This window comes from Lampris incognitus, chromosome 15 (assembly GCF_029633865.1).
Source record: "Lampris incognitus isolate fLamInc1 chromosome 15, fLamInc1.hap2, whole genome shotgun sequence".
Taxonomy (NCBI): domain Eukaryota; kingdom Metazoa; phylum Chordata; class Actinopteri; order Lampriformes; family Lampridae; genus Lampris; species Lampris incognitus.
Window position 1 is genome coordinate 23,699,779 of NC_079225.1, and position 23,285 is coordinate 23,723,063.

Here is a 23,285-nt window from a genome sequence, read left to right on the forward strand (position 1 = left end):
GATGTGACCATTAAAGTCTGGATTATGATTATGTGAGACATTAGACTATGAGCCTTGACACCATTGGTCAAATTTAACAGCACAGTTACACCCCGTGTGGGAGTTGGGCCCCCTTTTTTTACAACTGCACCTTAACCTTTAAAAATATTGTAAATGCAGAGGCAAGTTGAGTCATCCTACTGAATTTATCAACAGACTTGTAATATATTAATGACAAAACATGCTGTTTTACTAGTGGATGAGGATAGGATCATGAGCACAGGAATGCCGCTCCCATTTGCCGTTGCCGCCTGCCTGGTGAGCCCACTTCATAATGCCGGTGTGGTATTGCCTTATTCAGACCCAGCAGCAGGATTTAACAGCCATCAGTCATGCTGTGACCTGTGTTGCCAGGGTCGGCACAAATCCACTAACCTCTGTGACCGCAGAGCATGTGTCTGCACGCATGTCACACCCATCCTGCACCTCTCCCTCTGTCTTGCTCTCTCATTAGAGGCGCTATTTTTCCGTCCACTTCGCAACCCGCCCATCCTCCCTGTTGTCTCCCACTGTCAGGACAGCAGGTGCAGAATAGGAGATGAGCTGCTAACCGTCGTTTAATTTCATCTGCACCTTCAATCACAGGGAGTAGCACCTTGAGATTCCTTGTAGAGAGAACGGGGAGATTTAAAGTTCATTTTTGCAGACATTTACGTCACGTTTATAAATGGATGCGACAGACTGCCTTGGGGGGGCAAGAATCCAGTTTTAATCCAGTTAACTATTTCATGTTTCTCATTAGTTCCACATCCAGTTATTGTTATTTCCAAAATTAAAATTGTAAAGAGTTTTGCCAATTTTTTTGGCCATTTTATATTCCTTTACTGGTGATTTTTCAGTTGTCTTGTTTTTGTGGAGTTGCTGCAGGAACACAGCAGTGCACCTGAAAAGCAGTTCCCTTTAGTCTTGTTAGGGAGCATTATTGAAAATTGGATGGTACTACTGCATATAGGACTGATTGGATTTTTTTTTTTTGACTGAAACATGCACAGTATGTTGATTTTTATCCTGTCTTTTCAATACTCCTAAAGTAGTCTGGGTTATTGGATCACAGTGCGATTTGTGTTAATTTGGGAAGATTAAAACAAACCCAGTCATTGTGATATGGTGTGATATGGACACCAAAGTCACCTTGAAAAGACAATAGTGACTGTAGTAAAGGAATCGTGTATTTTTTGCCTTATCAACTGTGCTGTGATGAGCTTGTGCTCTTTATACCATCCCCATCTCACTGTGTCCTTCATGTTACTTAATGTGAAGATGATCTATGTAGGTAACCGTGAAGGATAAGCTGTTATGTTTTCTGTCTTCCACACAGGAGACCCAGCAGATCCCCACAGAAGAGGTCGCTCTAGACATCTCCCTCTCCAATGGTCAGAAGGTTACAGTCAACATCTTGACCTCGGACCAGACGGAAGATGTCCTTGAGGTTTGTGCTGGGGTGCTTTCTATGAAGCCCCGTGTGTTTGCTTTGTCCTTCAGTAGCACTTAAGGCCTTGAGTTGCATTATATTAATTCTCTATGCATGTTATCGCAGCTGATTTGGCCCTCTGATATCTGTGTGCGTTCAGTCTCTGTTGTGATAAAAATGCCAGTGGGCAGTTGCTGGCTGTGCCTTGAGGTAATGTAGCATGTAGTAAGCACTGATGAATCACACAGCAATAGATTTTTATTTTCCATCTCAGACCAGAAAGCCTGGTAATGGGTGGGGCGTCCGGGTAGTGTAGTGGTCTATTCCGTTGCCTGCTAATATGGGGATCCCAGTTTGGATCCCTGTGTTACCTCCGGCTTGGTTGGACATCCCTACAGACACAATTGGCCGTGTCTGCAGATAGGAAGCCGGATGTGGGTGTGTGTCCTGGTCACTGCAGTAGCAACCCCACTGGTCGGTCGGGGCGCCTGTTCAGGGGGGAGGGAGAACTGGGGGGAGTAGCATGATCCTCCCACGTGCTAAGTCCCCCTGGCGTAACTGTTCGCTGTCAGGGGAAAAGAAGCTGCTGGTGACTCCACATGTATGGGAGGAGGCATGTGGTAGTCTGCAGTCCTCCCTGGATTGTCAGAGGGGGTGGAGCAGTGACCGGAATGGCTCGGAAGAGTGGGATAATTGGCCGGATACAGTAAAAAAAAAAAAAAAGAAAGCCTGGTAATATATTCCAGCATGTGTCCCTGTTATTGGGGGAAAAGAATTGATCCCAGGTCAACATTTACCAAACTCACCTATCTTTGGACTCAAAAGTGGAGTCATAAAGGAACCTGGCACCTCCTTACAAACTCCAAAATGGCCCCAGACACATATGTGGTAGTTGTTACTGGGCATGGTAAACATCATGAGCTGCCCTTCATCACTGAGAGCCATAAATCAGATTTTATTGAGTGCTCTTAAGGAAAACGTGCTAACCCTAGACCTTCTTCTCAAAAGCATGTTAGATGGGTGGACTTCAAAGGTCTGTATTTCTGTCACACTCTATAAAGTGAATAATTACACCTTGCTTTTTTTAGAAAGAGTAAACCAGGGTACCGAGGTAAAAGGTAGTTGTACCTTACCACGCCAAATATTTTTAAAGATGATGCAGTATTACTGTAGTAATGTGCCCAGTTTTCTTCTACCATGGATGCCCTTCTGCCTTCACAGAGTCAAGTCTCTCCTCCATCTGATACTGTGCTGCTGGTTGTTCTTCTGTCTCCTCTTGATTAACACTAACCTCATTTTGTATAGCTAGGAAATGATAAACGTAAGATACAAGGGAAAGCAACATGAAGTTGCATCTTGGAAATAATGTGCTCTTATCTCTACACAGGCTGTTGCAGCGAAGCTTGACCTTCCAGATGACCTTGTTGGTTATTTCAGCCTCTATCTCGTTCGGGAAAGTGTGGATGGGGGTTTAACATGTGAGTACTGAAAGCATCAACCTTGAACCTTAAGCTCATATCTTAAATCAGAAGAGTGTAAGAAGGGAAATCTGTGAGGCTTTGATATTTTTGTTGGTCTTGGTGCACTATAATTTGTATGCCTTCTGAAATTGTTTATTAGTGGTGGAGAAAGAATGTAAGTAAAAGGGGGTCCAAGGAAATGTTGTACCGAAACCAAACATAATTTATGTAGCTGACTTATTGTTGCATTTTTAGGCCTTTTTTTGTTTGCTAAAAAAATTCTACTGAAGGTCAATAAATCATATATTTTCAACACTTAATGATTAACGCCGTTTCAGTTTATAAACCCAGCAGTCGATTAAATGTAAGTAAATAAGCTGTTGTTGATTAATGCAGACTAGATGTACTTTTAGCTCTTTGATTTAGAAAAAAAAACACACACACATAAAAAAGTTAACTTCATTATCAAGTCATCCAAGAATTTCTCTCAAATACTTTGTGCAAATGAAAGCCAGTTGGGGTCGGGACTGGGGGAGATATATTCGATAAAGAAGTTGGCTGCGTTTTAAGAAAAACAAATTTTGGCTATGCAAAGGGAAATTAATCATACTGCCTTTGTGTCATTATGGTCAAAGGATAAAAATTTTGATTAAGATAGGGGGGTGCACATGAAGGCAAATTGAAGTCAGGTTTATGTTGTAATTCTGTGTCTTTCATCAAGAACCTAAGAGTGCTCGGCTCTGACAGCTTTGCCAGCCTGCCTTGCTGTTGTGCGATGATGGCTCGGTTCGCTAAAAACGGAGCTGCAGGACGCCCATGACTGTCATACCCCGTGTCCTAATAATCCATCTCTGGGTTGAATGCATTATTTAATTACGCGCACATTTACACTTTGTTTATGCAAATAATTGTAATGCATTTATATTGGTGTAAATGTGTTGATTATATGGTGTAGCTGTTGTCTTGCTGCTGAAGGCTTCCCCTCGCTACACGTACTGAGACACATTTCTCTGACACCATATTTCAATCCAGTGATGCCCCTCTGTTCACCAAAGTACAAGTCCACAGTGGCATGCTTTGGATATGTTTTTGGAAGAAGAAAAAAAGAAGCATTTTAGAGGTGTTGTTTTACACTTCCTGCCCTATAGCATTTTGTCAGTTTGTCAGTATTGTTACTTCCTGCAGCTTGGTAATGAATCTACAGTGTTTGTATAGTTTACAGTATTTCCATCCTTACAGCTTTTGCCACTAGCTTCACGGATGGATCATGTTATAGCAAATAGCTTCCCTGTATTGACAGGGCTGAATCAGGGGAGAGTTGCATTTTAATGGAGAGCAATGAGCAATTATTTGATAAACTCAAAGGAAAGAAAATCTTGATTTCTTCCCTTTCTTTGTTGTGGGTAACTTAGAGCCTGGGTCCTACAGTACAGCCTGTCACAGCTATACTGTAGGCTGCATGCTGGCCCGGTGGTTAGCGCTGTCGCCTCACAGCAAGAAGGTCCTGGGTTCAAACCCCGGGGTTGTCCAACCTTGGGGGTCACCCCAGGTTGTCCTCTGTGTGGAGTTTGCACGTTCTCCCCGTGTCTGTGGTGGGTTTTCTCCGGGTGCTCCGGTTTCCCCCGCCATCAAAAAGACATGCATGTTAGGGTTTATACTCCTGTCTGTGCCCCTGACCAAGGCAATGGAAAGAAGAACTGGAGTTGGTCCCCGGGCACTGCATGACACGCTGCTCCTAGCTACACAGCTAGGATGGGTTAAATGCAGAAAAAGAATTGCCCCACCGGGGATTAATAAAAGTAGTTTAAAAAAAAAAGAATCCCATTTCAGTGATAATGTTCAGAGGTGAGTTTCAAAGTTTTTCCTCACTTTACTGTCAAAGTCAAAGTCTCTTTATTGTCCCTTACAGGGAAATTAGTTTGCAGCCAGTATAATAAAAACTCACACAAAAACAAGACATACAAACACCAAGGCAGAATTGACAACAGGACATGATGGGCAAGGAGAACCAAAGGAGTTCAAATATACAGACCAAGGAAACAAGCGACCTGCAGACAACAGATGAATACTATCTACCATTTAACAATTGAAACAATGTACTATTAATTTTGTTTTTCAAAGTAACACTGTAAATTCAATAGTTGATTTAATGTTTGGAGAGTAGCTATTGCACCACATTTTCATATGCCTACATAACGGCGTAATGCATTGTACAGTGAATGTGTTTTGTTTGATAAGAACATTCTAGGCGTGCATTGTGGTTGGCTGTGGTCAGTGCAGCGTTGTCCCATTGCAGATATAAATAGGGCTTCTGCTTTGCACTTTCAGAGCTGCTGTGCTACTGTAAAGTATGAAACGCTAATCCCCCAAACTGCAGAATAACGAACATCAATGTGTCTCCTGGCAGCCAAACAAGGAACAGGAGTTGAAATCAGCTTAAATGACAGGGGCCGTTCCAAACGGCCGCCATGCCACCCTACAACAAGTAATGGCAGCAGCATTGCTGCAGCAAGACGTCAGCAGGTTTTGCTCATCACATCTGTAAATGCGTCAACAGTGGCGGAGGGATGAAGCTTTCCACACTTAGATTTCCCGATTTTCCAGATCCATCTTGGATCTCTCATCACTTTGTGGGGGTCATCCTCTATCCCAGCTGCTGTCTCGAAGGGTTTCCTTTTCCATTTGCACCTGCCAAAGGCTGCGTCACCCCTCACGCCAGAATTTGTTGTCCCAGGCAGAAAATGGTGCAAGTTGAACTTGAATCTATATATTGCTGGCATATTTTTCCTTCTTGTCCACTGTATTTTTATCTGGGAAGCAGCGCAAGGGAAAGGAACTTGGACTGCTTTTATTGTCATTTCCGCATATGCATGTCTCATACATAAGGGGAACTAGATTGCATTTCACGTGGACCACATTGCTACACAAAAGCAAATAATGCACAATAAATATTAAAAGTACATTAAAAGCAAAAAGTTCTTCACAAACCTTAACATCACAAGGACACCCTACACGGACAGTGAGTTTCTGGCAGCGATCGTTGTGCAGGTAGGTGTGTTTTAAGAAGAAGAAGAAGAATTACAGGCATATTTTTATGTATAGCGACTGTTTGAGCAAATCTGACCCAGAATCCCCTGATCAAAGAGGAACAGATAGTCAGAGTATGAACCAAACAGGATACAGGGAGGAATTAATTTCACGCCTACCCAGGCCCCTGGTGATCCCTCCCTAAACGTGCATGTTAATCAAAAATAGAAATATCGATGTTGACACTTATATATTTCTTTGTCTCCTACTGATTTCCAAATTTTCAAAGAACTTTCAGCCATTCACTTTACAGGTGTTTTTTTTTCTTTTCTGTTTTCTCCAATTGCTCAGGCGATGCCCTACATGGAAGTTAACCAGCGTGCACTGTGCACTTCTGCACTGTAGCGAGGAAAACGCATAATTTTACAGAAATTAATGGCAAACTCAAGAAGTGCTTTTTAACCATTCGGTTTGCAGTGCAGTGTGCTTGTTTACCAATGCTTTAAAAAGCCAGAAGCAGCAAGCAGCATGGCCAAACTGTGATCTCGTTCACTTTGTGGAGCGGAAGGGGCCTCAGAGAAACAGCTGCAGTTTGTGAGCAAACACGCACTATCAGCTTTTTCTTTTTTTTTTTTTTTATCCCTGAAACGCACACAAGAACACACCTTTATCTGCTGGGATCTATCCAGATGGACTCTTCTCCTCCCTCATTGTTATTTGTTATCATCGCTGTTATCCAAATGTCCTTGGGACGATGCTGTAGCTGTGCTCATTCTTTTGTTTCCTCCCCCGACCTCTCCCTCTCTCTTTCTCTCTCTCTCTCTCTCTCTCTCTCTCCCCCTCTCTCTCTCAGTTGTGCGGAAGCTGCAGGAGTTTGAGCTGCCGTATGTATCTATCACAAGCCTGCGGAACTCCGAGTTTCACATACTCTTGCGAAAAAGGTACCCGCTCACGCTATGAATTATACATTGTCAATGCCAAAGCACCCTCCTCCACACTTGGTTTGGTTAAACTATGGCTCTGGTTATAATTTTCTAGCACTCCTTCGTTGTGTGTGTGGGTGTTTTGTGTGTACGTGTTTGTGTGTGTATACTTGGGGCTGTGAAGACACGGGCAACATTTTCCCTTTAATGTGCAGCAGGTAGACCGTTTCTATCTGACTCGCAGTTCAGCCAGCGCAGATCGAAGCACCCAGGAATTTACATTTTGGAAGAATACACTGTTCTCCACCAGACTTCGATCCCTATCTCCACCAGTCCACCCTTCCTGGGAGAAACTGCTGAACGTGGGCAGCTTATCTGGCTTGACCACCTGATGCAACGTCGCTGCATGGCAGTTAATGTGGAATATACTTGAGTAGGTTTTTGTTCCTCAGGTACCGGAGCTTTTGTGACCAGACAGTTGGAGGGTTTTAACTGTCGCCCCAGCGAAGCCAAAAGGGGCTCTTAACCTGAAATTGCTCCAGCATGTCTCCCATTGCTCTGTGTAAGTGGGACCATATGGAGGTATTGTGAGAAGTCTGCCCCACTGTTTACCCAGACCAAGGGGCATCAACAAGCAGGCAGCCACCAGACAGGCTGCCATGTACCCTGCTACTCATGCACAGCTCATGCACTTCATCATTGATATCACCGTCATTTATTTTTACTTTGCAGATAAGACTGTTTTAGTGAACAAAAAAAAATAAATTAGGAGAGGAGCATCGTTTATATGAGGGAGAGGTCTTTGGGCTCATGCAATCCCAGTATACATATTGTTTAGTCTACACATCTACCAGGACGGCCGTTCGGTCTGTTTACAGCCCTTTGGCTGGAGAATCTGAATGTTGCCGCAACTGCATATCTAATGTTTGCAACTGCACCCCACTTCAGCACGATAACACCCTCATACCTCATATATTGCCCAGACTCTCTTTCCGTGACACTGCCTCCCACTGACTGAGGGAGACAGGATGTTGACTTTGTTTTTTCGCTGCAAGGAAAGTTTGTCTCCCTGACCTATTTTCGCTCGTGCACTGTAGAGCAACAAGGACGCAGAATGAATGCAGAACTAACAGGTGGGGGGGGTGGTGGCTAGTTTAAAATAACTACCCAATAGACCCCTAGCTCAAGAGATCCTCATGTGGATTAGGTTAAAATGAATCAAAACAGTCTCTTTGACTTAGCTGCCCCAAGCCAAGAAGGAGTCACTTATAGCTGCATGCTCGTGATGCTGCAAACTGACATATCAGGTTTTTATTTACTTAAAAATGAAAGTGGACTTCTAAAAGAAATGCACTCATTCGTGCCGATCCCGATTGCGCCATCCCTCCCTTTCCTTTCGAGACTGTATCTCAGTCCTTTTGGCGCTCCCTTCATAAGCACCTTCTCCCTTGCCGGTGACTTTGAATTGTTAATGAGGCGAAGAAACGTCATGTCGCTCCCCACCCCCCACCACCCCCGTCCCACCTCGTCCTCACTCACATACGTGGTGGCAGGAGATTACCATGTGTTTAAATTACACACCCAGATTATGGTGTCGAAAGAGAGGCGTCAAGGCGTAGAGATTTTAACAAGCGAAGCGGAGAGACCCGCGGCTGTGAGGATGAGGGGGTGCAGAGCTTCTCCGCCCGGTGACGGGGGGCTCTGGCTGCACAGGCTTCAAAGTCTGAAATCAAAGCATCAAAAAGCTTCTCAGTTCAAATGGTAATTTCCTAAACTGTGCGTTTAAAGACGAACACAGCAGGTGAGGCTGAAGTTGGTCTTTAATCACACTCCCACTTCCATAATGGAGATGACATGTGACGATGGGGCCGGTGGCACGAGACCACCAGCACATCTGCACACGCGGGAACATTCAGCTCACGCAGATGCTCGACTCTGTGTGTGTGTGTGTGTGTGTGTGTGTGTGTGTGTGTGTGTGTGTGTGTGTGTGTGTGTGTGTGTGTGTGTGTGTGTGTGTGTGTGTGTGTGTTCACGTGTGTGTGCACATGTCTCTGTCTTAGTCATCCTCTCTGGTTATTCTTTAGCTGTTTCATCACAGCAAAACTAACCACAAAAAAGGTCTCACCCAGTTGTCATGTTGAAAGTCTTAGCCTGCTGCCCACAGTTGTCTACTGTTCACAGCGAATGAAGCCATGAGCAAATTGGGCTTGTCTGAAACAGCTGAAACTGAGCAGCAGAGAGCCAGATATGACATGGTTTCTCATTTCACCATTACAAATTGTGTTTGTGTGGAATATGTGTCGAGCTTTATAAACTCTCGGGGTGCTGCTCTAATTGTTTTGCCTGCTGAGAGTAACTGCGGCAGATTTAGCTTGGAGATTTGGGTCGAGGGACCGAGTGGCTGACTCCTCTTGTGTATTTTTTGCAGCTACTGGGACACAGCGTACGATAGTGATGTAATGGAAAACAGAGTCGGCCTGAACTTGTTATATGCCCAGGTAAGGGTTTCACTCCTTATTTGTCAGTGTTGTTGGATTGTGTTGTGTTTTGCATGTGTATGTGAGCCAGACATTTTCCTCTCTGCAGTAACAGAGGTCTCCTCAATAAAAGCAAATGTTATTGTTCTACTTAGTTGTGTGGCGGTTTTCTCAAATCAAAAGAGTCCTCCTAAAGAAAACCGACAAACCGGAGATTCAGATCTTGTCAAAATATTTGCTTGCTCGTGGTTGTTGGGTTTCATTGGGCTTGCATGGTGCTATCATCCCACAGAGGAAGATAAGAGCGTACCTCTGTGATCTTATTTATAGCGGATTCCTTCAGCAACAGTGATTTAGAGGCGGATTAAACTAAGTGATTTAGAATCTGGGTTTGAGTGTTGCCTGAATGTTTGACGCACAGCTCTGATATCAAAATATAATCAAAGCAAATAAGCAGTTGTGTGCGTGTGTGCGTGCACGCACATGCCCTCCTCCACTAGTGAATGTTTATTTCCTCTGCTTCGTCAACCGTGTTCATACAAACAAGACTTTCTGTAATTTAGTTCCCAACACAGATCTCTGCACGTGTACTGAAGCACAAAATAAAAGGTGGTTTTTACAACGCTGTGTGTTTTATTTATCTATGCAGAAAGATAACCTCACTTCTTCTCCTGGCTCTTCCAGACCATGTCTGACATTGAGCGAGGGTGGATTCTTGTCAACAAAGAGCAGCAAAGACAGCTCAAATCGCTGCAGGAGAAAGGCTCCAAAAAAGAGGTAAGAAAGTCCATCCATTGGATGTCGCTCTGCCTGTACACTGTCAACCTTGAATCTGTCTTGCAGACACAGAAAATATTTTCTAACCAAGTAGGAATCTGGAGACTGCAGAGTCTACTGCCTCCATTCTGTTATTCAATTAGTCTAGTTTTACTAATGCATATGACATTAATTTTTCATTACACCCAAAAGTACACTTACTGCTCTCAAACAGAGTCCTTTGGAAAAGCATGTGGAAAAGAGCAGGTCTGTTACATAAATCCATTTGAGAATCCTCAGCTGTTTTCTTCTAGGATTCAGGAAAAAAAAGAAGAAGCTCACTTTGGAAAAAACATTGTCATCTAAGATCTCCACTTTTTCTCTCTCCATTTTTTATTTTTATTTAAACCAGTTCATCCGTCTAGGTCAGACACTCAAATATTATGGTTATATCAAGTTCGACCCTTGCATCACTGACTTCCCTGAGAAGGGCTGCCACGTGATAGTCAGCGCCGGCAACAACGAGCTCAACTTCCATGTCAAGCTCCCCAACGAACAGATGAAGGAGGGGAGCTTCAAGGTCACGCGCATGAGATGCTGGCGGGTCACCTCCTCTGTAAGTGGAGTGTGTGTGTGTGTGTGTGCATGTGTGTATGGTTGGTCAGTGAGGACGGATGGAAAAGGGGAGGAAAACTTACCCAATTGGAATTCAGCTCATTTTTTTCTTAGAAGAGTTGTAGGAGTCAGCTGTGGCAGGCCAGTGTAGTCTGAGGCCAGCGTAGCTTTGCGTTTCCACAGTCTCTTCTCGGGCCATATACAGGTTTACAAAGGCAGTGTCACACTTACGCAAGAGCCAAATGTGGGTTTTTACGCTTGCCAAGCACCAGTTCTCGCCCCCCTCTTGTGGGTTTTTAAGTGCTGACCTCCTTATTATCCATCTTCATCAGTCCGGCAACACAAACACATAGCCCACATTAGGCTGTTGTTCTATTGATCCACCACGCTCACACACAGAACAACAATGTTTATGCTAATTGATAGTGGCTGTTGGCGAGGAAATAGTTGGCATGCAGCACAGTGCTCTCTTCTGTCATGCATAATCTGTTCAGTTGTATATGGTGAAATGTCTCCTATTGTGCTCCTCTGTTTGACAGTGTATAGTTTTATTCCAGTGCAGTTCAGTTGCAAGATAAAACGCTCTGCTGCAGTTATTGCAGCATTATATTTGCTCTGCTTTCTCCCTCATATTGTCTGTTCACATTCACAGAGACACTGATAGATCTTTTTTTGTTCTTCTCCTTTTTCTGTGTCAATGGCAGTTTTCTCTCCTCTTCTAGATTTGACTTGGGTGCAAATTTAGAGACACGGAAGAAGCTATTGCCACTTCTGGGTCGGCACATATTCTGTTTGTTCCCATTTGAATGGCATAAAAGCATTCATACATGCAAAGATGCAAGCCCCATTTAAGTGTACTGTAAATGGGTGAGATGATTCTGAATTCACTGTGCATTGTTGTAACAGCAATAGTTATTATCTGTAATTACAGCAACCCTAGATGGTTTTGTAATGTGTTTTTTTTTGGTTTTTTTTCCCGGTTGTGGACCGATGGCAACACATCTGGATTTAAAATGCATGTTAATTTATCTGAAACATAAGACGTTCAGAACTGACCACATACACACACCCCTTAACTCCTACTCCATTCTTAAAGGTCAAAGAAAGTTTAACGAGTCCCTTCCTCTTGAAAAAAGGGGAAAAAAACTATATGAATCCAGCCAGTTAGGTGCTACAATACATCTTCAGATCTAAAACGACATCTTGAGGTTCTTCTCTCCAAGGGGGCTTGTAAAAGGAAGTTCAAGAAAACTGTATACTTGTGCAAAAAGAGAGAGTATAAACAGTTGTCTATGTATTTGTGCAGGCATGTATATGAATGAGTGAGAGAGAGAGAGAAGTACTAGGAGAAAGAGGAAGTACTATATGTGCATGCAACAGGGATTAGAAAGCTATAACTTGTGTTATTGATGTTGTGCATATTTGATAGTCATATCTTAGTGTGCGGCGACATGGTGGCGCAGTGGTTAGCGCGATCGCCTCACAGCAAGAAAGTCCTGGGTTCGAGTCCCGGGGTAGTCCAACCTTGATGGGTCATCCGGGGTCGTCCTTTGTGTGGAGTTTGCATGTTCTCCCCATGTGTGCGTGGGTTTCCTCCAGGGGCTCCGGTTTTGTCCCACAGTCCAAAGACATGTAAGTCAGGTGAATTAGCCGTACTAAATTGTCCCCAGGTGTGTGTGTGTGTGTGTGTGTGGGGCGGGCCGGCCCTGTGATGGCCTGGCGGCCTGTCCAGGGTGTCTCCCTGCCTGCTGCCCAATGACTGTTGGAATAGGCTCCAGCATCGCTGCGACCCTGAGAGCGGGATAAGCAGTTCAGATAATGGATTGATGGATGGATCTTGGTGTGCATGTGTGAGGAGGTGGGTATTTTGCAAAGGAAAGAGAAGCTAGTTTCTGTCTCTAGCTCTCTGAGTTGATACCTGGAGATGCTTTTTGAATGCCTTCACTCACCCGAGTGGATTATATATTTTTGAATGGCTTTGTAGGAATAGTTTGACTTTGCTAGTCTTTCAGTGTGCGCAGGTCGGGATACATCAACCTATTACATGAGAATTGATCATAAGGAGGGTGGCATGGTGGCGCAGTGGTTAGCAGTGGTTACTATAGCAACGAATGGGCATACACAGCCTGTCAAAATTCTGGGGTCAACTGCAGACAGGGAACACATCTATAGACTGATGTTTTTCATTAGAAAACTGGCTAGATCTTGCAACTTTTCTTTGCAAAATTACAAACTGAAGGAACAACTGACAAAAATAATCACTGGAGGTATTGATATATCCCACCCATGTTCTACCCTTGTTGTGATGTCACCACACATCTATGGCTATCTCTCAGGTGCTTAAACCAAATCTTTGGGCAAAAGATTTTCTTTGGCAACACATACTCTTCATACCAAGAAAGACACTTGGATGAATATGAGGCTGAGCGTTGCATGAATATACCCACAGCACTAGTAACTAGAGGAGTGCTCTCAGTAACTAGAGGAGTGCACTCAGTAGAGTGCAGATCTCCACCAGGCGTACGTGTCTCCCCTTCTCCTGTGTTCGGACTTGGTGACAAACCCTTTTTTCGCCTACTGGGAGAAGGGAAATACATGCACACGGACAGAAAAAAAAAGTGTTTTTCCTGCCATTACAAGACCTTCGTCCAGCGCCCAAGTTGATTGAACAGGAAATACGAAGAAGAAAGTTGTTTAGCGCTCAAGCGAACAAAGCGACCTAATAAAAACGTTTTGCCTGTCACTCTGGATGTGCAGCCTCCTTGGCGGACCCTTGCATGAATGTGACCAAGTCTGACATGAAATGACAGAGGACACGCTATCATAATTTTAAAGACCTTATTGATAGACTTCGAATGTGTTTAACCGTCACAGATTTCATGATATAAAATGAATGAAGGTGAATGGCTGCTCTGCTGATTGACTTTCATTCATAAAACCACGGTAAGAAAACATAGCTCAGCCATGGGAAATGCTTTATTGTAGCTGCTGAGAGGATTTCCAGCTGTAACTGTGATCGATCCTACTTTTGAAATTGTATTTTTATAGCGGAGTTTTAACATTGGAGACTATGGCACTTCCACGTGGTGGCGAGGTGAATATGGCGAATTACTTTTTGGTTCATCCAGTGTTCCTCCAGTTCTCCTGTGCTGAGATCAGCAGTGAATGATTTGCTGGCTTGTGAAATACGATCGACTTCTTGTTTACGTTCAAGATTCAAACCTGAATACATAATGTTTTGGTATTGACACTGTCGCTGCCCGATCAGACTCAACCGTAGATGTGAGTCGCACATGCACACAGTTGACTCAGATCGGGCAGCAACAGAGAGCAGCATTGGTCGAGCGAGCTAGAGCGTGAATGGAGAGAGGGAGCGGTGAGAACAAACCTTTCGAAGGATTTGAATCACTACAACCATGGGAGGTTCTTCATCATTCAGTCATAACTGTGTACAAAAGATTTTAGGCTGAAGAATCCAGTAGTTTGTGAGATTAGCTGCAGACACACACACACACACACACACACATGCACACACGTGCACACACACATGGCTAAATGCATAATCTCCTCCAGACTACTGCCTGGCAGAGATAAATATCTATTTTGTAGTACTTGGAAATTTTAAAGAAAGGAAAAGATGTGTATATATTTGAAATAGACCAGTGATACTCAAAGTGTGGTCCGCCAGTGGTCCGCGAGCCCCCAAGTGGTCCGCGGGAGGATTGCAAAACAAATCGTGTTTCTCAAATCACCTTCATCTGCGTTCCAATGCAAAGTTACGAGTACAGCTGTTTTCTAAATGTTTTCTAAATTAAAAGTGAATCAAAATGTAGCCTAAATAAGCCTAAGAATGTTGTTCAATTTGTCTAATGCAAACCTGCGTTTTGAGTCATGTCTCTTCAGTTAGCCTGTGTTACCTAGGTTACCTAGTTAGCTTCCATTCCAATAACAGGATTTTCATATCAAAGACCTCCTGACTATTGTGAAAATTAAGTAGAATCTAACAAAGAGTGAAGTGAACCGTTCAAAATACAAACATCATGGATCGGTGGCTGAAGAGAAAATCCGGAGAAACGACGAACAATGTAAGCAACAAGGTGCAAAGACTTCCTTCTCACATTGAGCGCGTCAGTGTTAGCATGGAGTCCCATAGTGCTAACAGTTTGCAGCAGGAGCTAGCTAGCACAACACTCTGAAAAAGCCACTGCAAAAGTGAAATGTAAATACAGTAGCGATTACATTCAATTTGGATTTTTCTGGACTGGAGATGCTGAGGATCCAAAACCTCATTGTGTTGTGTGCTATGACATATTAGCTAATGAAGCAATGAAACCTGCCAAACTCAAGCATCACTTCGAGTCAAAACACAAGGAATACACCTCGAAACCTGTTCATTTTTTTGAGAGAAAACATGAAGAGCTTGAGCGACACACGAGAAAGGAAGCCACACAGTTTTTTATGCCAGGGGAAAACGCGAAAGCTACCGAAGCCTCATACAAGGTCTCCCTACTCATTGCGAAAGCTGGCAAACCTCACTCAATCGGCGAGACCTTGGTTAAGCCAGCTGCAAAGGTTATGGCCAACATAATGCTAGGGGAGAAAGCGAGTGAGGAACTTTACAAAGTACCTCTGTCCAATGATACAGTCAAGCGGCGAATAACATCCATGGCGGCAAATGTCCAAGATCAGCTGGTGACACGTCTGCGTTAAGTCTTTTTTTCTCTCCAACTGGACGAGTCCACGGACATCGGTAACGAGGCTATTCTCCTCTGCTTTGTGCGGTACATACATGCGGGTGCTGTTCACGATGATTTTCTTTTCTGTCAATCCCTACCAACCAACACCACAGGAGAGGCGATATTTGAGTCCCTAAATAACGTCATTGTGCAGAATAACATTGATTGGAAGAGGTGTGCTGGCGTGTGCACTGACGGTGCCACGGCGATGACAGCCAAACACAAGGGCCTGGTTATGCGTGTACGCGCTGTCGCTCCCTCTGCCGCATCGACGCACTGCTGTATCCACAGAGAGCAATTGGCAGTAAAAAAATGCCACCCTGTCTTAAACAGGTTTTGGACGAGGCCGTAAAAATTGTCAACTTAATTAAAAGCAAGGGACTGAACTCACGTCTTTTTAAAGTTCTGTTTGAAGAAATGGGGAGGGAGCACACAAGACTTCTTTTCCACACAGAAGTTCGCTGGCTATCGCGTGGTAAAGTTCTCACCCGCCTCTTTGAACTGCGCGATGAAGTCAAGCTGTTTTTGCATCAAACTGATGAACTTTATGGCAGAATGCATGACTTTCAATGGCTCGCAAAACTAGCCTTTCTTGCTGATGTGTTCAGCACGCTTAATAACCTGAATTTAGCACTGCAAGGAAAAGCGGTCACGGTTTTTACAGTGCAGGACAAAGTTAAAGCCACTCGCATCAAAATGGATCTGTGGTGCGCGCGTCTTGATCGCCAGGAGTTTGACTGTTTCCCAACTCTAGCCGATTTTGTCCTCGAAGCTGAAGAGGTTCTGGATAGCAACACACTTGCAGCCTTCAAGGAACATTTGCAAGGCATTCACACGCAATTGGGAAGATACTTTCCAGAATTGGATGTGGACCTTGAATGGATCAGAAATCCATTTGGAGACCAACCTCACATTGAGCGCGTCAGTTCCAAACTATCAGCACGGAAGGTGGATAGTCTTGTGGACATTGCATCAGATGGAACACTGAGAATGGCGTTCAGAGAAAAATGCTTGACAGACTTCTGGGTTCTTGTCCAACCTGAACATCCTGAGCTGGCTGAGTCTGTTTTGCAAGTGTTAATGCCGTTTTCAACCACCTACAACTGTGAAGTTGGGTTCTCCACACTGGTTGGTTTGAAAACCAAGCAGAGGAACAAGATCGATGTAGCCCCCTGTATGAGACTGAAACTCTCTAGTGTGGAGCCAGACATTGAGTCAGTGATGCAACAGCAAAAGCAACAGCATTCCTCCCATTAGTTGTTGACTGCTGCTACCTGTAAAGCTGTTATGCTTATTTGAAATGTGTAATTTCATAGCTTCACAAGAGCCAGTACAAAGATTTGATTCCTATTAAAACGAATTTTTGTTAAATTAACATTAATAGTTCACTCTTTTAATGATGAATTCACATTGAGTTCACCCTGACAGTGGTATTTCAAATAAATTCCCATGTTTTATTCATCACATCACAACCAAAGGCAATAGCTCTGAACAAAATTAATATGAAACAGTAATTACACATACACTACCGTTCAAAAGTTTGGGATCACCCAAACAATTTTGTGTTTTCCATGAAAAGTCACACTTATTCACCACCATATGTTGTGAAATGAATAGAAAATAGAGTCAAGACATTGACAAGGTTAGAAATAATGATTTGTATTTGAAATAAGATTTTTTTTACATCAAACTTTGCTTTCGTCAAAGAATCCTCCATTTGCAGCAATTACAGCATTGCAGACCTTTGGCATTCTAGCTGTTAATTTGTTGAGGTAATCTGGAGAAATTGCACCCCACGCTTCCAGAAGCAGCTCCCACAAGTTGGATTGGTTGGATGGGCACTTCTTTGAGCAGATTGAGTTTCTGGAGCATCACATTTGTGGGGTCAATTAAACGCTCAAAATGGCCAGAAAAAGAGAACTTTCATCTGAAACTCGACAGTCTATTCTTGTTCTTAGAAATGAAGGCTATTCCATGCGAGAAATTGCTAAGAAATTGAAGATTTCCTACACCGGTGTGTACTACTCCCTTCAGAGGACAGCACAAACAGGCTCTAACCAGAGTAGAAAAAGAAGTGGGAGGCCGCGTTGCACAACTGAGCAAGAAGATAAGTACATTAGAGTCTCTAGTTTGAGAAACAGACGCCTCACAGGTCCCCAACTGGCGTCTTCATTAAATAGTACCTGTTAGAGCCTGTTTGTGCTGTCCTCTGAAGGGAGTAGTACACACCGGTGTAGGAAATCTTCGATTTCTTAGCAATTTCTCGCATGGAATAGCCTTCATTTCTAAGAACAAGAATAGACTGTCGAGTTTCAGATGAAAGTTCTCTTTTTCTGGCCATTTTGAGCGTTTAATTGACCCCACAAATGTGATGCTCCAGAAACTCAATCTGCTCAAAGCAGTGCCCATCCAACCAATCCAACTTGTGGGAGCTGCTTCTGGAAGCGTGGGGTGCAATTTCTCCAGATTACCTCAACAAATTAACAGCTAGAATGCCAAAGGTCTGCAATGCTGTAATTGCTGCAAATGGAGGATTCTTTGACGAAAGCAAAGTTTGATGTAAAAAAAATCTTATTTCAAATACAAATCATTATTTCTAACCTTGTCAATGTCTTGACTCTATTTTCTATTCATTTCACAACATATGGTGGTGAATAAGTGTGACTTTTCATGGAAAACACAAAATTGTTTGGGTGATCCCAAACTTTTGAACGGTAGTGTACATCTCACAAAAATCAAGGTCAAGGTAGAAGCCTAGCCTAATTTTGCTAGTCGCCTATTTATTACATATTTTGTATTGTAATATTCTGCAGACATAATTTGTAATATAAAACATAATATGCTATTGTAAGCCTAATATAGACTGTTTTAAAAGGGTTTTTTTTGGGCGGGGGAGGGGGGGGGTGTTGGCCGGCTGGTTAGGTGGTCCACGGAAAAAAATTTTATGATCAAGTGGTCCTTGGTGTGAAAAAGTTTGAGAACCCCTGAAATAGACAAACAAACATTTTGGTGTCAATTTGAAGTAAATCACAAATTTAGGGCTGAAAAATTATTTTATTTTTTGGTCACGTTTTCGTGACCTTGAGCTGAGTACTTCCAAAACTCAATCGAGCCATCTTGGTGCTGTTGCCCACCTTCACTGAAAATTAAATGTCATTTGCTGCAGCCTTTTTTCAGTAAAGGTGTTGACAGACCAAAAAGATAAACAAAACAAACTGTGCCAAAAACAATCATCCTCAAGGCAGGGCATTAGACATAATGGTTGTGGTGATGACTGAAGTGCTATTGAGTTATCATAATGAATATGTTAATTGCACACTGGAACACCAGCAACAGCAGCACACAATAACAGAATATAATCATGATAATCAACAGTACATAAACAATGGTTTGATTACAGTAATCACAATGATATATGGCTTTGGATGATGATGATGCCTTCCAGTTATCTAGTTAACATGGCCCTCCTTCTCTTTCCCCTCCACCACCACAGCAAGTCCCAGTGGCTAACGGCACAGCCAATCCCTGCAGCTCCGTGAAGTGCGAGGTCAAACTGGAGTTGGCCTTTGAGTACCTGATGAGCAAGGACCGCCTCCAGTGGGTCACCATCACCAGTCCACAGGTATTGGCTCACTGAAAGGATCAATCTGTGGTCAACATGGATCATGTAGCAGCTTAAGCTGCTAAATTTATTTATAGAACAGAAGAATAGAATACTTTTTATTAGTCATTTTGTACATACATACAAATGTAATTTACTCGCTGCATTTAACCCTAGCTGTGTAGCTAGAAGCAGTGGGCAGCTGCCGTGCAGCGCCCGGGGACCAACTCGTTATTTCTTCCCATTGGCTTGGTCAGAGGCAAAGACAGGAGTATTAACCCTAACATGCATGTCTTTTTTGATGGTGATGGGAAACCCGAGCGCCCAGAGGAAACCCACGCAGACACGGGGAGAGCATGCAAACTCCACACAGAAAGGACCTGGGACTGCCTGAGGTTCAAACCCAGGACGTTCTTGCTGTGAGGCAACAGTGCTAACAACTGGGCCACCATGCCATTTCACCATTTCATTAAGAAGAAAAAAAGAACCGTGGCCCAGTGGTTAGCACTGTTGCCTCACAGCAAGAAGGTCCTGGGTTTGAACCTCAGGCAGTCCCAGGTCCTTTCTGTGTGGCGTTTGTATGCTCTCCCCATGTCTGCGTGGGTTTCCTCTGGATGTTCCAGTTTCCTCCCACCATCAAAAGGACATGCATGTTACTCCTGTCTGTGCCCCTGAGCAAGGTAATGGAAAGAAGAACTGGAGTTGGTCCCTGGGTGCTGCAGCTGCCCACTGCTCCTATACAATAGGGTGGGTGAAATGCAGAGAACAATTTCATTATAAGAATACAATTCGTTGTAAGAATACAATGTCAAATAAAGTGGCTTTCGGCTTTCATTTCAAGCAAAGCTCATAATTGCCACACACACACACACACATACACACACACACACAGGTAGAGAGCCCATGATTGCGGTCCTAAGCATTTTTTTAATGCTTCTTTTGTGCTGTTTGTCAGTAATCACTTTTCCCTTGCAATTACTATACAGCTGTGCTTTTAAATATATCCAAAATTGATTCTTGTTGTTACAAACCGTAAATGCAATTCTAGGTGCAAAACAGTCTTTAATTTTATTTGGCCAGGAGGAGTAAGATCTAACTGCATAAACTTAAAGATAGATGGATGAATTTCTTTTCTTCTTTTTCAGGCCATCATGATGAGCATCTGCCTTCAGTCTATGGTAGATGAACTAATGGTGAAGAAGTCGGGTGGCAGCATCAAGAAGGTTTGCATCCAGAAATTGCATGTTAACTATGAATGGCGTCCTGCTGGATCAACCAGAAAACATATGCTTTCCGCCAAATGCTGTTTGGGTCGAATGCTCTGTTTTCGTGCTGTGATTGCTGTGCACAAATCTGTCAGGATGGTGTTTGTAAAGCACTTCATAAACCTTCATAATTAGATTTCCTTTACTAACAATGGTAGTTATTTGACTCCTGTTGCTGCCTTGGTTCTCCTCCTAGATGCTGAGGAAACGTCTCAATGGCTCCATCCACCGGTCAGAAAGTCAGCAAGCTGTGAAATCTCCCCCTCTACTGGTAAGAATGGGCTAGCAAGTCATATAAGTGTTTTCTTTTTTTGTGTGTGTGTTTGTTTTTTGACTCTGGAATTAAATACGCGCTGCTGGAGAATTTGACTTTGTATGTTGATTTTTGCTGCAGGACTCGCCTGACCCAAACCGCGAACAGATCGTCAAGCTGTCTGTGAGTAAAATTTTAAGTGCTACTTTCAGGGGGACATTTTTGAGGCTTAGCAGTGATATTCCAAGAATGCGTGTAAATAAAGAAAAATAAATTCTGGGGTTTCGGCGGCCATTTAAAACAGACCCTTGAAGAAATCCAGTGTCTGCCCTGTTTTAAGTGCCTTATTGATGTTTCTGTTTAGACCAAGCTGAGTTCAGTGTCGCTCCGAGGGATCAGTGCCTCCAACTCTGCAAATGATATCAGTGGCAACGATTTCCACGGCAACTACGCGTTCGAGGGAATCGGGGACGATGACCTGTAACCCTAGCATCCCCCCCCTCCCCCGCCGCCTCCATTCCACTCTCAATGATTGGGACAACAGAGATTCCCAGCTGAGCTGAGCCAAGCCTAGCGGAACAAAGGTGTCCGTTTTTGCAAGATTGTAGCTTCCTCGTGGAGAATTTGCTGCCTTAAGCTCACGTTTAATCTTTGACTGTCTTTTTTTTCTTTTTTTAAAATTTTTTCATTCATTCAACATTTCATCTTGATTTGCTTTTAAGTCAGTTTATTTTATTCAATTTAAACTTTAATCCCTATATTTAGAATATATGACATCATCTAAACATCGTGTAAACTTTTAAATATCAGAATAAGGATGCATTATTTTGCATTGCAGAAATCGGTGTTCTTTCTAGAGAACCGCACACATATTACAGTCTTTATGAATTCCTAATTTTTTTATTTTTATTTTTTTCACTGCACATGGGTTACTGATTAGCTGTCATTATGGGTGAACTTCCATAATGGATTTGAACTCTACAAAGCATTCTGACATGATGGAAATGTAAACACATGAAGAAAATGGGTTGAATCTTGAAGTATGCCTTTTGGTAAGCCGCATATCCCCTTCTAACCAGAGGCAAATGTCGAATAAGACCTGGCACTAGTGATAATACAGCACAACTGGACTTGGATAGTTCAATGTAAATTATCTAGAATCTAATGAATATGGTAAAATAAATCTCAGTTGTGTTGTTAAAATCGCTGACTATTCATAAAAGCCAGCTTAACTACACAGAAGATATGTGTGACTTGGCTAATATACCAAAATATTAATAGGGGGGTATGCTCGAAGGCAATATCCAGTTTTCATGCTGTCAGCAATCCTCCATTTGTCAGGCTTTTCTTGTGCCAAGCTAGTAATAGGTTTTGCTTCACAATATTACGATTACGATGGTGTTTTGAGTAGAATTTTCTCACACATGTTTGAGGCATGAACTCGCTCTGCCTTTGGAAATTAGTACAATGCCTTAACTTCTCTTTCCTTTTTGCCATGTTTCCTCATTTGAGAAGAAATGAGGAGGTAACGCCATTCATTGAAGCTGTAAATTGTAGTTGGTTGTGGCTGGTGTTACCTAGAAACTTCCAGAGCATCACAGGTTGATTTGGCTGAGCTTCTTGCACTTGCTGAACCCATAACTTTTTGCACAGTATTGCAGGCAGAGACGGATATTTATTAAATGAAAGATTGAGCATGACAACATTGTGTGGAAATTGCCATGGGGCTGTTTAATTCCATCGTTCTTTTTATTCCTCAACCATTTTTAAGGTTTCTCATAATGCCAAAATTATAGTTTACTAAAGCATTTTGCACAAAAGAAACATTAAAAATATGATATTGTCACTTTTATATTATGTACATGCAATTAAGAAAAAGTATTCTGAACATTTACTAATATCTGTATAATCAATAGTTTATTGTAATCAAAAAGGATCAAATGTAATCTAAGCTGTATAGAACAAAAAATGATTAATAGAACTAACATTAATCATTGTTTACAGAATGTTTAGGGGACTTTTCTGTTTAAACGAAAAGTGTTTACAAATTCCACATGTGATTTGTATTGATTGTCTTATTCGTTCTGGGCTAGTATCGGTGTTAATGCATTTTGTCATTTTTAACTAAAGTGATTCAATCATCTCAGAGGATTTAGTTAAAGGTGCTTCGTGGAAATTGCTGGTTAGATCGTAACTGCTGGTTTGATCTCTGAGCAAAGGTTATGGAAAGCTGCAAACAAAACTGAACCTATCCTACTATATTTTGTATTAGTCGTTATTCCAGGCTGCATAAATCCATTGCCTTTGCTGTTGTTGTCGGCGAAGACGCGGAAAAACTGCATCTCAAAAGTATTCTGAAACCTTCAAATGTAAACTGATGCCACCCCATCGACTGTACTCTCCTCGGTAGCTAGAACTGTAAATGACAAATGTGTTAAAATGGAAATGTATTGTTCTCATGGTATTAAGCCTCTGGGTGTACGCAGTTGGGCATGAAAGAGCAAAGGCACAAGATACAATTGTCAGTAAAGAGGCCTATTTTGATCAATTTTTGTCTCTATATTACAGAACAAATAGATGGAAGTTGCAAACTCTTGGGTGTCAATAAATGTAGAGGTGCCAAATTATCCATTTGGAGTGTTGTTTTCTCTCAGTACCGAATATAAATAACATCTCAAGAGTATTTTTTTAATGAAAAAAATGTCTCAACTGATAGTTTTGG

The 23,285-nt window shown here is 42.7% G+C and overlaps 1 protein-coding gene across 1 annotated transcript in view; it reads left to right on the forward strand.

The window, feature by feature from the left end:
* The window catches only part of snx17 (sorting nexin 17), a 41,069-nt gene extending 17,887 nt beyond the window's left edge, over positions 1–23,182 (forward strand). The window contains exons 5-15 of the mRNA XM_056294662.1: positions 1,358–1,468; positions 2,838–2,928; positions 6,791–6,878; positions 9,289–9,358; positions 10,022–10,114; positions 10,506–10,709; positions 18,938–19,066; positions 20,191–20,268; positions 20,507–20,581; positions 20,705–20,746; positions 20,928–23,182. Coding sequence (XP_056150637.1) covers positions 1,358–1,468; positions 2,838–2,928; positions 6,791–6,878; positions 9,289–9,358; positions 10,022–10,114; positions 10,506–10,709; positions 18,938–19,066; positions 20,191–20,268; positions 20,507–20,581; positions 20,705–20,746; positions 20,928–21,047 — 1,101 coding nt within the window. The 3' untranslated portion in view covers positions 21,048–23,182. The remainder of the gene's footprint in view (positions 1–1,357; positions 1,469–2,837; positions 2,929–6,790; positions 6,879–9,288; positions 9,359–10,021; positions 10,115–10,505; positions 10,710–18,937; positions 19,067–20,190; positions 20,269–20,506; positions 20,582–20,704; positions 20,747–20,927) is intronic.
* Positions 23,183–23,285: the final 103 nt, after the last annotated feature.